The sequence below is a fragment of the Brienomyrus brachyistius genome, chromosome 7, assembly GCF_023856365.1.
Source record: "Brienomyrus brachyistius isolate T26 chromosome 7, BBRACH_0.4, whole genome shotgun sequence".
Lineage (NCBI taxonomy): Eukaryota > Metazoa > Chordata > Actinopteri > Osteoglossiformes > Mormyridae > Brienomyrus > Brienomyrus brachyistius.
Genome location: NC_064539.1, coordinates 24,894,202 through 24,908,319, shown reverse-complemented (window position 1 = coordinate 24,908,319; position 14,118 = coordinate 24,894,202). Strand labels below are relative to the sequence as shown.

At 50.7% G+C, this 14,118-nt stretch overlaps 1 protein-coding gene across 1 annotated transcript; it reads left to right on the top strand.

Moving 5' to 3' along the window:
* Positions 1 to 2,033: 2,033 nt before the first annotated feature.
* LOC125745933 (myotubularin-related protein 3-like) lies at positions 2,034 to 13,914 on the top strand. The gene is given in 21 exon segments (XM_049019250.1): positions 2,034 to 2,351; positions 4,606 to 4,672; positions 4,917 to 5,003; positions 5,114 to 5,230; positions 6,305 to 6,387; positions 6,602 to 6,768; positions 7,220 to 7,316; positions 7,767 to 7,880; positions 8,285 to 8,469; positions 8,776 to 8,907; positions 9,060 to 9,171; positions 9,389 to 9,584; positions 9,693 to 9,878; positions 10,123 to 10,293; positions 10,789 to 10,916; positions 11,116 to 12,058; positions 12,351 to 12,461; positions 12,545 to 12,581; positions 12,584 to 12,632; positions 12,973 to 12,999; positions 13,219 to 13,914. Coding segments are annotated over 20 exon segments (3,183 nt in total). The 5' UTR covers positions 2,034 to 2,351; position 4,606; the 3' UTR covers positions 13,394 to 13,914.
* The last annotated feature ends 204 nt before the right edge of the window (positions 13,915 to 14,118 follow it).

The following is a 14,118-nucleotide window of genomic DNA, read 5'->3' as shown; positions in this document are numbered from 1 at the left end:
TCTTATCCAGGCTCTCAGAAACATATGCATCCTGCAGTCACTAAATATATCACTGTAGATCTCGTGTCGTGTTAGCATTTTATAACTACTTCAGGCTTCCCAAGACCTGGACAGCGGTTTCCCTCCCTCCTCTGTGTCAGACACACTTGTGGCTTAGCCTTGTACTGTTTACCTTAAAGAAACAAACCAGCTCCCCTCAGACGCAAGAAACAAATTTTTGCTACCTACGACACGAATGCTGCCACCCCCCCGAAGGTTCAGTAGCACAATACAAGTAACATGAAGTCAACTAGTGCAAAGGCAATAGAGATGTTAAAAACATGACGAATGCCAGATCCTTGGCTCTCACCATTCGTGTTCTACTGATCACACACTGTCCCATGTAGCTGTGTAGAAGACAAATAAAAAATAATTTGTGCTCTGGAAAGAGCAGCGTGTTTTGTATTATGAAGTGTTGCGGGTTGTGTATTTTTCTTGGTTCAATATCACATTTTGTATAGTCTCTTAAATTTTCCAGCAGCCTGCCTTCCCCAGACTGTGAATCCTGCGGTTTGCCGACTGTTCAACTAAGCATTAGAAAGGCTGAAGTGCCTGATTGCAGCGATTTTGTGTGACGGTGTCTATGAAAATCATCCAGTAGATGGCATTGCTCCAGAAACACATTGTGAGTCAGAAGGGGGCCAGAGGACGAAGGCTGAATTCATAGAAGCTATCAGGATGGCCACAGATGCAAACATAAGAGCCCGTTACGCCTGTGGGGTGTAGTAGTGCATCTGAACGCACAACTATTTTACCTTTTAAGTGGTTTTGGAGACAGAGGTGAGTCCCACCCAGTACTAGCTAGGGTTACCCTATAAATTGCTCACTTAGCGTTTGTGCGTTTCCGTTTATATAAATAATACACATACACTGATGCACCATTTTACTAAGTATACCGACCTCGTACCAGCTAGGACCCAGTTTTAGCTATAAAACGGCCCAAATTCTTTTGAGGAATGGATTCAATGAGGTACTGGAAACTTTTCTTCTGGGATTTCAGTGCATGATGTTACTACACTTGTAGGCTTTAATGATTTTGGTCATTTTGCTCTGACTGCTTAATAACAAGGAGTCTTCACCCTTTAAGTGGATCTTTTTAATTTATCCGACCATCCCTTATAAACTAGATGGCATAGTGGCGGTTTCTGGAAAGCTGGACCAGCAATACCACAGTCACATGTACTGCCCATGATAGAGCTTTGTGGGCAGTAACAGCTTCTTGACTGTGCCTGTGGGTAATATATACCGAGTTGCACCCAGATAATTGGTTATCTGTTTTGTAGGAGCTTGTAGTTTGGTGTAGACAAGTAGGTGTATCTAATAAATTGGCAGCTAAGTGTATAATATGTGCCAATTGAAGCTGAGGTGCCCAGTGAAGATGCTTCTTAAGTCTCAGAAAACACATCTGGAACGCATGAGTGAATATTCCTTGTGTGACCATGATATGTAAGTTTCTAATATGGAGCATAGAAGATAGTCTGTACCGTAGCTGTAACGCTGAACTCTTCCATTTCCCACCCAAAGAAATCTTTTTTGAAATATTTTGATGTGATTTTAAATCAGAAAGGACTTTTAAGCATATGAACATGAACAACGATTACCATATTAACATTATTATAATCGGGAACTGCATTATTAAAAACAATGTTTATTCTTTTCGTATATTCGTGTGTTCGTACACTATTTGGGTGTCATGTAAATGTTTTAAAAACTATCGCCATGCCATAAATATTAACTATACAATACATTTGAAATTACGGAATTATTAAAACTCTTGTTTTACGCATCCAGTGTGTGAATTATTTTAAACAGGAATTATTATTATTTATGTGCAACTTTCTGTATGTAGTACGTTTTATTCCTTCTATATTTCTTCCTCCCATCAGTTGAGTCTGAGACTTGTCGCTCGGTAAACCCCTCACCCCGTAAAGCCATGTTTACTACGCGCCTGCTGGTCGCCTCGGCGCAGCACCCCCTGCCGTCCAGGCTCGGGAACTGCAGGCCGGCTGCTGCAGGGCCGGCTACGCGAAAATGGCAGCAGGGTCTACAGCTCACCCAGAACGCTGCGTTGTCTGTTACCCATAGCCGGGCAAGCAGAGCGACAGTGGGTTCCTTCTGGGTCCGTTTTCGGGCGCGGTTGAAGGAAACGGCCGCCTTCACCCTGCAGAGCCCTACCTCAGCTCTGGCCACGGCCCGGTTCACGCCCCTCCGTCTCATAACGACGCAGCCAGGCGAGCTCGTCGGGCAGTCCGCCGGAGGAGAGGCCAGACTGCCGGCCGGGCGACACAGGAGCACCGGGCAGCAATAAAAAGGTAAACAGAGAAGCCCGCTGGACGCTTTCATCGCTTAATTTTTATTTTAGCATTTTCTTTTTGCATAAGAGCGCCAGCTAACGCTTCCTATCCGGTGTAGACGGGAGGCTGCTATACAGCGACCGGGTCGGTTATTTCTTCACCGTAAACGACGAAGACAATTACAAAGAAAACGGAGTAAAGCTCACTTAGAGATTGGCATGATAAAAACCGGCCAAACATTTCTCTAAAAATTCAATGTAACACATGATTAAATGAAAAAACCCGGCCTCGCTGTCACAGCTGGTTGCTTTCGTAGGTAGCTCACATATGATCTGGCTGGTACTTACTACATGGGGATAAAGTCTGCTTATATTATTTGGTTAGTGTACTATTTAGGTAGAAAGTTACTGTAACCGAGGTAAAATTGTGTGCGCACCTTGCAGGTGGCCCCTATAGCCAAGAGCTGCCGAGCCGCTGGGCTGTATTTGCAGGATCTTTGCTCGGTTCCGGTTCGACTGGCGGTGTCGGCCCGTGTGTCCGCGTGACCTTCTGCAGGTCCACGTTACGGGCCAGCGACTCGCGCATTCATTTCATGTAGGTATAGCGCAGCGCAACCAAAACCTTGGTGTCGGTGCTTTGTTGACAACATCACATATGCCTCGCAAACTGCGTTATAAATCAACATTTCATGTCTATTAATATAAATCAACTAAGAAGGTTCCTTGTATGCCAATTGCATGAATTATCATGGAAACAGTCTAACGTGTGCTTATGAATATTCCTGAAGTTGATTTATAAATAACTTTAATTTATTGTTTACGAAAGTGCACGATGACTTAAGCGAAATAAGCTTAGCCTTATGAGTTACTGTCTGCTCCTGTCCTCACTGACGTCACGATTTTTGTTAATGTCCTCAAGCAACTGTACGACGCAGATGGACAGAGTTCTCATTCATTATAATAGAAGCCGGACCTTTGCTATTCCTTTCAGTGTTTCTGTTTTATTCCCGGTGAGCTATTTGTTTAACGTTGAGAATTTCACGTGGAAATATCATGTAATTGGTAATGAATGAATGGAATTAAAAGGAAACAATAGATGCTTTACAATATGTGGGGAACTGATTTTATTTCCTCCCCTAGGGGAGAGATGACCGCATTGCCCACGTGGCTGAACTTAATTTCTATTTGTCATCTTTTGACTTCTGGCCATGGGGGTTTTATCGAAGGCAGAAATACGATTTGATTTTTATTTCGCTGAGAATGGGGACGTGTGGCGCTTGCGTTGGGGTGTGGCACCAGTGGGTGGTGAGTTCCCGTCCCAGTTATGATGTTGCTCTGTGGGCCAGGTACGTCAGCTGTTGTTGGACGCGAATGCAATAACTGACAGTGCAAAGCAGCATTGGCACAGCGTTAATGAGTAAAGTGCTTTTCCCCCTGGTGATCTGAGCTGTGAACTGGGGTGATGACGGGTCAGAATTCGCAGCTGATCCTGGGCGGGATGTACTTTTAGCATGGGGGCGGGGTGCTCTTTCATCAGCCATTGGAGCTGGGGGGGGGGTGTCCTGTGGGATAAGCAGTGATATATGGTGCCAGTAAGACTCCAGTTATCTTGTATGTACTGCTGAACCATAACATGATGGGGGGAGATGCAGGCTGATTTTACTGAAATAAATTTCTGGGCTGTAAAATTCATACTAAGGCAAGACACTCTGCTCTCGTGCGCTGTTTTCAAATTGTTGCCTAATTGCACAGTGGGACCTTGTGTCAGATGCAGCTTTAAAACATATTCCAGTCTTCATTTAGTTCCTTTGTGGCTGTAGGGGTGAATTATTTTTGTTGTAAAGGTGAGTAGCGTAAAACAAAAATTTTAGGGCAAACTGTAATAGAGTTATTAATTGGAACTATAAATTTATGAATGTTTCTGCACTCGGTTGCCTGCTGTAACAGTCCTCTAGTAGCGTAAACTGAACTTTGCATGCTTGCTTTGGTGGGGAGGGGGCATGGAAAAATGCATGTTTGTTGTAGCCCTTTTTCTCTCTCTCTCTTCAGGAGGCTTTAATGTTGTCTGTTGCTGTCAGGCCTTCACTGCTGAATCCTCAGGCTACCTCTTCTGTGATCCCTGGTGAGCTTCGTGCCTCATGTCCTACCCTTTCTGTAATATTCCCGTGGTGCCGTGCTTAAATCTGATGATGCTGCACGCGCTGTGGATCCGAAAGCTTTAGGTCAGGACGCACGCTCTGTTGTGTGCCAATGTGTGCCGCGATGCCTTTCAGAATGCACCTGCGGTCCAGTGACGAGGAGAGCCGCTTTCGGGACAGCGACCTATACTCTGTCGCCATGGTAAGCTACTAGCCGAGTACTAATGCCAAGCATGACACAAATGGCTGCGTCAGGACTTGCTAATTTCTCTTGACAGTACAGTGCCCGTGCTGCTTATTATATGCGTCAAGTTATGTAGCTGCATCTGATATGGCAGGTTTGTAAGTGGGCGGGGCTGAAATGTGATTTCCAGACAGCTGTGCTTTTCCCAGAAACTGGCAGAGCATCGGCAAGCTGTGTGCGTGATTCTTCTTTGTTCCTGTAGAAGGAGGAGTCTCTAAGTGTGACGGCCCTCCAGGCCAATGAGTGTCTCCCGAAGAAGCCCCCTGCCCTTGGAGGCGACGGTCTACAGGTGGGGAGCAGCAGGGGATTCTGGGATGGTGGTTAATCTCTGCATCTGTCCTCCTCCCCGTCGCAGAGACGATGTCACAGTGATTTAATGTCCCACCCCTGTTCCCATAGTTCCCTTTTTCCGAGCTTCATGGAGAAGCAACGGCGTACGTAGGCCGGACAGAGGACGCCATCATCGCCCTTTCCACCTACCGGCTCCACATCCAGTTTAGGGAGTCCACGGTCAACGTGAGTCACAGCCTGTTTCTTTTTTATCGCACGTCTGCTGCTTACCGGAATCCAGACGTCATTGCACCTGAACTATCGACTCTTCTGTTTTTAGATCTCGCTCTACAGGTTGTGCTGCAACCTGTAACTATAAATGATTCCGTTGTGAATCTTGGGATTGGCTTGCGTTGGGCAGCAGGTCAAAGTGGTAATAATAAGCCAACAGATGCAATTGTAGATTTTACTTATGTTGCCGTCCCCTCCCCCCCCCGCTCCCAATTTCCTGCCTGTTACCTCGGTTTCCGAGTGTCCTTTATTATCTGTTCTCCTCATCTTGTGGTTGTGTCGCTGGCGATAAATGTGTATATTTGGAAATTCGCATTTCCTGTATGACTGGGGTTAAGTTGGTTTGTAAACTAGCATAGGTAACAGGTCTTTTCCTTTTTGTGGTTCACCGAGTGCCACCTCAGATTGACTATTGCTGGGTCCTTGTTTGGCTTGGAAATGTGTCTGACCCGGGTTAGCCTGTGCCTCAGCCAATGGCCAGGCTCGGTCCCTGCTGGGCTTAGCAGAACTTTGGCGAGAGCAGTGAGCTCCAGCTCTCCTGTTTTGTGGAAAAGCAATTTGTTTTTGTTTTTTTCCAGGACCCCTGTGAAAAGTAGTCTGTTCAAAAATAAGATGCCAGAGTGTTGTAAGATTTAAAAATCTGTGTGTGTGTGAGACAGAGAGAGAGAGACAGAGAGAGAGAGAGAGAGACAGAGAGAGAGAGACAGAGAGAGAGAGACAGAGAGAGAGAGACAGAGAGAGAGAGACAGAGAGAGAGACAGAGAGAGAGAGACTTTTTATTTTGTCCAGATGCATGGTTTTAAGTTCTCACTGAGTGCTCTGATTAACCCCGGTCAGTATGGTGTGTCTGCGTAGAGTGTGCACTGGGATTGTCACAATGGAGATGTTAGAGATGTACTTTAAATCTATTTTCCATCAGCACTGACTCGGCACAGGCCTGTCAGCATCCTGGCAGTGTTCCAGTGTAACTCTTAGTCCTGGTCCTGCTGGTTCCTGGGGTCTTCTCAGCCCTCTCGCTGCTCCCCGCAGGTACCGCTGCGGATGGTGGAACACGTGGAGTGCCGGGACGTGTTCCAGCTCCATGTGACCTGCAAAGACGGCAAGGTCATCAGGTAGGTGACCCATTTTGCCATTGCTAGCATGCTAATAGCACAACATCTGACACGTCAATGCCAATGCATCAGAAATACTCTGACATGCTATGCTTTTTGGATCAAAGCGTAATGTATCTTCCTGCTCTTTGTGCTATTCACTTATTTCTGCCGTAAGGTGCCATGTTAGTCTGTCATCCAGTGGTTGCTCAGTATTTGGTTTGTGACCCCTAAGGTGCCAGTTCTCCACCTTCGATCAGTGTCAGGAGTGGCTGAAGAGGCTGGTGAGCGCCGTCCGTCCGCCTTCGCGGCTGGAGGAGCTCTTCTGCTTTGCCTTCCATAGCTGGTGCCTGGATGTGCAGGCGGGGGAGAAGGGGCTGAGTGGGGAGCTGTGCGGGCCAGGTATTTGGAGTAGGATCCGGTATTCGGTTTCCATACTTCTCAGGCTTCAAGTCATCACTCACACTCGCGGTTATAAACACCCGATTCACTGATGATGTCATTTACTCAGATCTTATTCTCACATCGCCATTGGTTCCAAGCATTAGCCAATCAGATACAAGCACGTAGATTAACTGTGGGATTGTCGTCGGTTTCGTGGTTTCTTGCAGATCTAATTACCATGTGAGAGAAAGGAAATGTGTAGTGTCTCTATTATCTGAAGATCCTCAAACCTCAGCGCATCACCCAGAAACACCCACAACTGACTCACTCGCTGCTTCCTTCCGTAACTTTACCGCTGGAATTCGACACGCCCAGCGCCGCACTGCGCCGCGACTCCCTGGTGCACCTCGGAGCAGCATCCCCATCCCTCTCCACCCACCGGCCGACTCTGTAACTTCTCTCGCGACAGGAGCCCACGTGCACTCGCGGTTCCGCAACGAGGTGGAGCGGATGGGCTTCGACACCGAGAGGGCCTGGAGGGTAACCGAAATCAACCGCAAGTACAGGTGATGCTGCATACCGTCAGGAAGATGCCTCAAGCGCACACACAGATATCGCATATTTTCAAAAATGCATTGCTGTCGGACTGTCTGTGCATTCCAGGCTATATTTACACAGAGTCTGCATGAGACTGAACGTGTTTAGGACTGACGGTGAGGTTTTTAATTATCTCCCTCTATAAAAGTGTGGGTAATTGTATATTTGTGTGAAACCACTAGATGAGCAGCAATAAACCACAAGAGCACTATGTGATCGGTACAGTCCGTGTTTGTGGGATTTGGGTGAGACTCACTCCCTCGTGTGGCTCTCCTCATTTCTGTCTGACTGTCAGTCAGAGCGCAAGGTCCGTCATTGCTGTGATTAGGGTTTTGCCCTTAAAAATGAATGTATGGTTCCTACAAGGATATGAATACAAAAGTATGTGTGTGTGTGTCTCCCTTTCCTCTCCTCCTCAGGCTGTGTTCCAGTTACCCACAGCTGCTGATCGTCCCTGCCTGGATCACTGACAACGAGCTGGAGAGTGTGGCTGCCTTCCGGTCATGGAAGAGGTTTCCCGCTGTGGTGTACAGGTGAGAGAATAGCTGTCGTGGCTGAATTAGATAGCAGAGGTGCCACGTATTTAGAAGCTGGTATATGGCATTTAGCTGGTTTGGTGTCGGCAGCACGTTCAGTTTAATGAGGAACCCGCCTCTGATCGCCTTTCTGCGGCTGTGTGACCCAGCCAAGGCGGAGTTGAGAGTTCTGCCTTTTGTCCAAACAAGTGGGCAGTCCTGTTTATTGAGGGCTTCTCATTGTCAGTGATGAACATTTGATGCACTGTGACATTGTGCAGAACTAGTGGTGCGGGGGGATGAATGCGGATTTATTACACATTAATACACATGGCTGATATTTTAAGTGGACTGCAGGATGCGAGCCGCTGTTCTGGTGAATAGCTAATCAGACGGGTCCACCCCCCCCCCCCATTTTCCAGGCACCGAAGCACGGGTGCAGTGATAGCGCGGTGTGGTCAGCCTGAGGTCAGCTGGTGGGGCTGGCGCAACGCGGATGATGAGCGGCTGGCTCAGAGCATCGCCGAGGCCTGCTGCCTGGACCGCGGCTCCCAGGAGAGCTTGGCGAACGGACCCTGCCCCACGAAGCTCAGCCACACTGACCGGGGTCAGTTGGACCCCACCATCACTCGTGCATGCGTGTGTGTGTGTGTGTGTGTGTGTGTGAGAGACAGAGAGAGACATTCATAACTCGGTGCTCCTCATGAGCCATGTCTCTACCCCATGTAATTGCTGTGATGTCGTGAAATATTTTCCAAATCCAGTCACAGCGAGCCATTTGATACTGAGATACAGCCTTAGGCTAATGGCAGGGGGCAGACGGAGGGAACAAATAACCTGCAAGGCATTGTGGGGAAAGTGCTCAGGTGGGTTCAGTCCTGATAACCTGTTTCTGTCCCCGCTCCTGCCTCAGACTCTCCCGTCACCCCCTCCTCAGATTCGGAGGCACCCGCCCTCCAGGCAGCGAAGCTGCTGATAATGGACGCTCGGTCCTACGCAGCTGCCGTGGCGAACCGGGCCAAGGGGGGCGGCTGCGAGTGCCCCGGTGAGTAGGGGTGGGCCGAGCTTAGGACGGCTTGGGTGGCCGAGCACCTTACTGAGTGGAGGACGGGCTGTGAATGACCGTCTGGCTGGTGGTACCTTCACGGTGTGTGTTTGTTTGTCTGCATGCCCTGCTGCTCTGCTGCTGTCCTGCAGAATACTACCCCAGCTGTGAGGTGCTCTTCATGGGCATGGCCAACATCCACGCCATCCGCCGCAGCTTCGCGTCGCTCCGCCTCCTGTGCACACAGACGCCCGACCCGGCCAAGTGAGCGCCCCTCCCCCCCGTTGGAATTCAGGAGGATTTCATACTGTATTATTAGGACCCCCCTGCCGTTAGAGCATTTTATTGAATGACTGTGGTAAACGGCACTTGCTGTTTGATGTGCTACTGTAGGTAGTCGCTGTGAGAGGTGTGGGTGTCACTGAGCCCCATTTAGTGAGCTGCCCTGGGGGGGGGTCCCTGAGATTCTCCTCCTCCACAGCTGGCTGTCTGCCCTGGAGGGGACCAAGTGGCTGCAGCACCTGTCAGTCCTGCTGAAGGCAGCCCTGTTGGTGGTGAACGCCGTGCACCGGGACCAGCGACCCGTCATGGTGCACTGCTCCGACGGCTGGGACCGCACGCCGCAGATCGTGGCGCTGTCCAAGATGCTGCTGGACCCATACTACCGCACCATCGAGGCGAGTCCCGAGGGCTGGTGTGCGGGTCTGGCCATCCCCAGCCGCCTGGCTTGGACAGGGGGTTAATTCTGGTTGCTTTTCCTGCCCACTGCCCTGTGCCGGGAGTAGGGCTTCCAGGTTCTGGTGGAGACAGAGTGGCTGGACTTTGGGCACAAATTTGCCGACCGCTGTGGCCACGGGGTGAACTCAGAGGACCCAAATGAGCGCTGCCCTGTCTTCCTTCAGTGGCTGGACTGCGTGCACCAGTTGCAGAGGCAGTTCCCCTGCTCTTTCCAGTTCAACGAGGCCTTCTTGGTGAGCTCCGCCCCTCTCATTACTTTTTTAGAACAACACGTCCTAATTACTGATTCAGTAAGTGGTACGGCTGTTGTCCTGTTAATAAGCAGCATTATAGCAGTGTGAGTCATAATAGCACCTGGCATTGAAATGAAACAACTACACCTCATGTTGCAGGTCCTGAGGTGTTACTCATGTGGTGGGAGTGTCTTGTGTACCTGAAGGGGCGTGTCCTTTTGACTGTGGGTGTGGCTTGTGGCAGGTGAAGCTGGCTCAGCACACGTATTCCTGCTTGTTTGGGACCTTCCTGTGCAACAGCTGCCATGAGAGGGAGGAGCACCGTATCCAGGAGAGGACCTGCTCCGTCTGGTCGCTGCTGCGGCCCACGAACCCCGCCTTCCTCAACATCCTCTACTCTACTCACTCTGAGATGGTACCCTGACGCCACCTGCTGGTCAATGTGTGTAGTGCATATACTTCCCAGAAAGCCCAGTGCACAGGGCATGACTACGTCGCAGGGTACTGGGGCCGTGGCTACACCCCACTGAGAATGCAGCTCTGTCGCAGGGACACTAGAGGCACAGTTTAGTGTAACTGCATGTCTTTGGAGTAAATCTACATGCACCAACATTCAGCTGCAGGAACAACATGCAAACGGTGAACAAGGGTGGGATTTGAACCCCAAACCCTGGAGGCGTGAGGCACCATGCTTTGTCCTGACTGGTAAAATGTTCAGCTGTAATATGACCGGGTTGCTTTGGACAGAATTGTTGGCTTCACAGCCATATGTAGATGGATTTACACCCAGGTGACGGTAAGATGAGCTCATCGCTCCGGCAGCGGCTCATTTGGTCTGGCTTTGCAGCGATTCGCTGTGCTCTCTGAAGGCTCAGCTCGCTGACTGTCCGCCGGATCTCCTGTCTTCCAGGTGCTTCTCCCCGTCTTCCATGTGCGAAGTCTCCTGCTGTGGAACGCCCTCTACCTGCCCAGCTCCTCCCCGCGGGCGCCCTTCAGCGATGCCTGCACCCCCAGCCCAGAGGATGGGCACCTGGGCAGGTCAAGTTCACGGGACACACCCTTACTGAGGGGGGCACCGTGCTTACTTTTCAGTCTGCCTGGATACTGTGTGATTTTTTAAAATATTAAATCGTTTCTCGTCGTCTTGCATGTAGGGAATTCCTTTTTTAGAATACATTTTTATATTTAATAATTCTAATTAATTTTAAGCTCCCTGTTTTTTTTTCTCTTACTGCAGGCTTCCGAAGATGAGGTCCTTCGATGACCTGGCCGTTACCTGTGAGGTGGGAGGGGCCACGCCCCCAACTCGGCGGTCCAGTGATCCCAGCCTGAAGGAGAGGCAGGGGCACCGTCGCTCACTAGAGATCAGTGTGGGGGTGCGGCCTGAAGGAGGAGGGGCTCCAGCTTGGGAAGGCGCTGTCACTCACACCTCTGGGGTGGAGCTAAGGACTTGCCCCTCTGAAATGGAGGACGATAGATTGGCAGGCGAACTGTCCAATGGAGAGGAGCCTAAGGATGCCGACACTAGCCAGAGGGCGGAGCTGAGTGTAGAGGAGACCAATGGTGAGACAGAGCTGTTAATGGGAGTGGGCGTGGCTGAAGAACAGATGGAGCACTTCCTCCAGGAAGCGTCAGAGGATGACGACGATGGTGTGCGGACCACATGGAGGGATGCTAACATGGGCGATAGGGATGGGGTCCTAGCCCCCGTTTCAGGGCTGCCTGCCGACCTGCCTGCAGAGGAAGTAGAGGAACCTGGTGACCAGGACTCAACATCCCAGCCTACATTAGAGGGTCGTCATGGGTCGAGCACAAACCTCATGGTGGATTCGCCTGCATTGGAGGCTGTGAAGGATGATCATGTGACATCCCTGTCACATGACCCAGGGTTCCCAGATCTTCATCCAGTGGAACAGTTTGGAGATGGAGACTCGTTGGTTTCCAAGGAGATGGCACCCCCTGACAGCCCTGCTTCCGTGTCCCCCAGTAACACCAGCTCCCTGGGCTCTGACAGCGAGGCGTCTCAGCCCCCGTACTCCAAGGCCGGCGATGAGAGCCCTCCGAAGGCCCCCCCTGCAGCATGTTGCACACACCAGGGCATGCAGGTACCACCCGGCAACACACTCTTGCAGCAGATGGAGGAGGGACACCGGCAGGAAGTAGAGACGCTGAGGAGACAGGTGGGCCGCCTGGGGGTGGGGGGGGGGGACTGGTGCCAGCAGGATATAATGTCCCAGAAGCAGCCCAAGAATCAACGATGTGACACGACACAACCTGAATCCCCTTCATTCCCCTCCATGTATTTGCTGCCCCCTGTTGGTTGTGCCTATCTTAGCTCATACAGTATTTATCTTGGGCTCCACCACCATAGCTGATTTATGTATTCTGCTGATGATGCCCAGTATGCTGTAGGAGTTTTTAGGATACCCTGAGCCCTTGTTTAACTCTGCGCGGGTCTCTCCGCCCCGCTAGACGCCGGCCCCCGATGCCGATTGCCACTTCCAGCCCGGCTGCCGGTCCCGCTGCAGCGCGGAGCTGCTTTCTGAGGCCAGCTGGGAGGGGGCCGATTCCCAGGATGCGGAGGTGGGTCATCAGTGCTGCCAGGAGGGGGCATCTCTGGGCTAGCTCAGTCCCTTACCGTGAGCACAGTCCCACCTCCCCTACAGGCGACGTCCTGGTACCCGGAGCCCTCGGCAGACCCCTGCTAGGGTGCGAGAGCAGGTTCTGGCTGACTGGCAGGAAGCACCACTGCAGGTTCGTGCCCTCCCCCCCCCCCCCCCCCCCCCCCACACACACACACACACATACACACACATAGGACTCCCCTGTTGGATCCTGAGGCCGCCCACCTGATCCTGGGCAGTCATGGCTACCGGTTGTGGTGCATCACAGTAGCCAGTGGCTGGGGACCACAGGGCCAGTGGGGCACATGCTGCTCTGCTCACTCGCACTGATCTGAAGTCAGTGATACTGCCTCTTCACCTGGATGTTTGTATAGCACTGGTGTTAGAGAGTATTCTTTAGGTCTGTTGAGGCATAAGCATTCTGTGGTTTTTTGTTTGCCTGAAGGGGACGCTGATTCTCTTTCTTTCAGGGCCGGACGGCCTGTTGAAGAAGCCTGGTGAGAACCTGAGGGTGGCCATTTAATTACCTCCATGTCAACGGTCCTCCGATTCTGCCTGCTGCGATCACTGCTTTCGTTACCGATACGCTGCATCCCATTCTTGTCTTTCACCAAAATCCATAAAACACGAAATAACCAAAGTATACAGTTGCGCTTCATCCCACTCTTAGATTGACTCTGGCTCCTCCTTTAATTGCTCTCTGTCACCCCCTGCAGGAACTGTGGGAATGTGTTCTGTGCCAGCTGTTGCGCCCACAAGGTGGCAGTCCAGAGCCAGCACCTGGTGGAGCCCAGCCGCGTGTGCGGGGCATGCTACGGCAGCCTGCGCCTTTCCGGCGTCCCCGCGGTGGACCTGGAGCTCGAGAAGCCCATAGCAGCCAGCTCCAACTAGGCCATATAACGCCCTACCTTGCGCCCAGGATGGACCATGTGACCGGAACGCTGTGATCGATTGGAGGATCCCAGGGACACTGACAGTCATGTGTTAGTGAGAAGGCGGGAGGTAAAGACGTTTAAAGGACACTATGCACTTTGGTATTTACTGTACCCCATATTCAGAGCAGCGGGATGGGGGGGGCAGAGCTGGGTGGGGGGGGGGGTCCTGGCTGACTGGCTGGTGCAGGTAAGGTTAAACCTTTTCCCGCTCAGTACTAGATGGACTTTTTTTTTTGCGTGGCTCTCCCTGTCTCTCTTCTTTGCAAGAAGAGAGCAGCCCATTGACTGTCCTACCCATGATGCACCAGGCAGGGTGATGTCACCCTGTGGCTGCGCTGGTGTCATTCCCAGCAAAGAGGTGGCATCCTCCACTTTAGACGGACTGTCAGTGGATGGCCATCTTCTGTACTTTGTAAAATTAGCAAATGAAATAATATATTTAATATTAACTTAATAAATCTTAAGTGTCTCAACCCAGGGATTGCTAAAATTGTTTTTATTTTGGCACATATTAATGTTGTTATAGTCTAGTTAAAAAGATGGTCGTACAGCAGTGGGGGTCAATTTAATTTGTTTAAATATTCCTTGTTTACATATTTCTGTTTTTTGGGGACCACTAGGCAGTTTAGTATTTAGGATACAGCAAACCACCTGTCCATCTTTGTAACTGCCCGACCTATT